General features: G+C 34.1%; 1 protein-coding gene across 1 annotated transcript in view; it reads right to left on the bottom strand.

Moving 5' to 3' along the window:
• SIM1 (SIM bHLH transcription factor 1) overlaps positions 1–2,500 on the bottom strand; it is a 121,771-nt gene that overhangs the window by 117,961 nt on the left and 1,310 nt on the right. The window contains exon 2 of the mRNA XM_082251484.1: positions 1,565–2,044. Coding sequence (XP_082107610.1) covers positions 1,565–1,739 — 175 coding nt within the window. The 5' untranslated portion in view covers positions 1,740–2,044. The remainder of the gene's footprint in view (positions 1–1,564; positions 2,045–2,500) is intronic.

Raw genomic sequence — 2,500 nt, forward strand, 5'->3', positions numbered from 1 at the left:
AGGCATTCTCTGGGCACCCAGGGACAGGGAGCTGCTATTCTTTTCCTCCCATGATTAGACACAGCCCTGCAAGCTGCACCATATGCTTCTTCTGATCAAACAAGCAGCTACATAGGCAGCAATAATTGACGAGATCTGCTGGAAATCACGCAGAAAACTAGCCTACTGAGACTGGGAGCGTTGACAAATCATTGCTAATAATCCTTTTACGAACATCACTGACTTTGGAGTTTACAATAGCTTTATTTTTATCAACTAAGAGAATGAAGAGCAAACCAGATAACATATTCTATCACTACATAACTAGTCCTAATAATGATCACACTAGCCAATCAGACAGGCCGAAAATAACTATGATATCTATCTACCTACACATATATATAGATATATATATATATATATATATATATATATATATATATATATATATATATATATATATATATATATATATATATATATATATATATGTATGTATGTATGTATGTATGTGTGTGTGTGTGTGTGTGTAGATATAGATATATATATATTTTTTTTTCTTTCACCTATGTACCTATGAAGTTTAAGTTTGTCACTGGTGGGGTTGGGGTGGTTGGCTCATAACTAGAAGGTCTAGCAAAGTTTTTAGGAAGAAAGTTATGGCTTTTGTTTTGTTTTTGTATTTTCTTCCTTTTATTTTATTTTAGTTTATTAAACAGCTCATAAGGGGGAAGATCGGGTATAGAAGATGTAAAGAGAAAGTGTTTTGTTTTAATGTTTTTATTATTATTTACCTGTAGTAATAATATAAATAAATGTATTATTGTAATATAATAATACTATTATTACTATAATATAATGATGAAAAGAATAATAATAAAAATATTAAAAATCATGATTATTAATAATAAAAAAATGAATAACTGTGTATTTTTCCCTATATATATATATATATATATATATATATATATATATATATATATATATATATGGGAAAAACACAGTTATACTATATATCTAGATAGGTAGATAGATAGATAGATAGATAGATAGATAGATAGATAGATAGATAGATAGATAGATAGATAGATAGATAGATAGATAGATAGATAGATTAGTGTCTTGTACCGGACAGTGCACAGCTCATAAGAGGAATATCGGGTACAGCTGATTTTGAAATGCAAAATCTATCTATCTATGTATGTATCTATCGATCATATATTATCTATCTATCTATCTACCTATATATTTCTATCTATCTATCTATCTATCTATCTATCTATCTATCTATCTATCTATCTATCTATCTATCTATCTATCTATCTATCTATCTATCTATCTCTCTAAGTATTTATATATATATATATATTATTTTCTTAATAAACTGTTTTGTTGTGTATTGCTTTTCCATTGGTGTCTTGTACCCAGGACAGTGCACAGAGGGGTTGGGCAGAAGAAATCTCTGGCAGAACATCCAGGGACATTGACCACACCAGGGAGGGAGAGACAGGGGGCCATTTGTACAAGGTTTAACAGATAATCCAAGAAGTGAAAGGAAGGTAAACAAGGAGAAAGGAGGACCTACCTTCAGGGAACACCACTCTCATTTTTAAATAGCTGGTTGTCAGTCTGATTATGGATGCTTTGTCCAGCTGGGAGGTGATGGCAGAGGGCAGGGGCAGCAGTTTAGCCAGTTCATAAAACTCACTGTTTTCTTTCTCCCGCCTAGTCCGGGCAGCGTTTTTGGATTTCTCTTTCATGGCGGAGAAGTAATCCTTTCCTAAATGTATTAGATACTGAACTCCAGAGAATCATCAAAAAGGAGCAGCGTTTTTCCAGCTGGAGATCATAGAAGAAGGAGGAAGGAGGCTGGCTGGTCAATAGCTGAGTTGGGTGCTGGAAAAGAAGGGACAAGGACAGCTATGGGGTATCCTCAGGAACTTTAAATCCAGGGTTCCACAAGTTGGGGACGGTTCTCTTTTTGTCCAACACAGCCACCGGTGTCATTCCAGGACAGGAGCCAGGATGTCAATGGAGGGAGAGGGCCCCACACCACACTGTCACCCTGTGGAAGAGAGCAGGGCCACCAAAATCAGCTGAGCCTGACATACCCAGGTGACAAGGCATTTCTCTGATGTCACACATAACATAGGATCTGTCAAACTCAGGCTGATTTACTAAAGGAGTTGGGGAGCTTCACTTCATAAATGGAGTGATTTATTTCAATAATCCAATTTCCTCTTTATTATATTATTTTTTATTATATCTGCATATGATTAAAAGGACCAGAGCGTCCATTAATCAATTAAAAACGATCACTCCTTTAGCAGATCAGCCTCTTTATATCAATACAGCCAAATGAATACACTTTTAAAATAAAAAAAGTCAAATGAATACACTTTTAAAATAAAAAATACACATTTGTACATAAGACTGAGTGATCCAAGTTAGTTCTTGTCATACCAACCTATTAGCACCAAGCTGCTTTTATTTTATTTTTTTTTTTTAATAAAGCACTTTG

The sequence above is a fragment of the Pelophylax lessonae genome (assembly GCF_965119305.1).
Source record: "Pelophylax lessonae genome assembly, chromosome: 3".
NCBI lineage: Eukaryota > Metazoa > Chordata > Amphibia > Anura > Ranidae > Pelophylax > Pelophylax lessonae.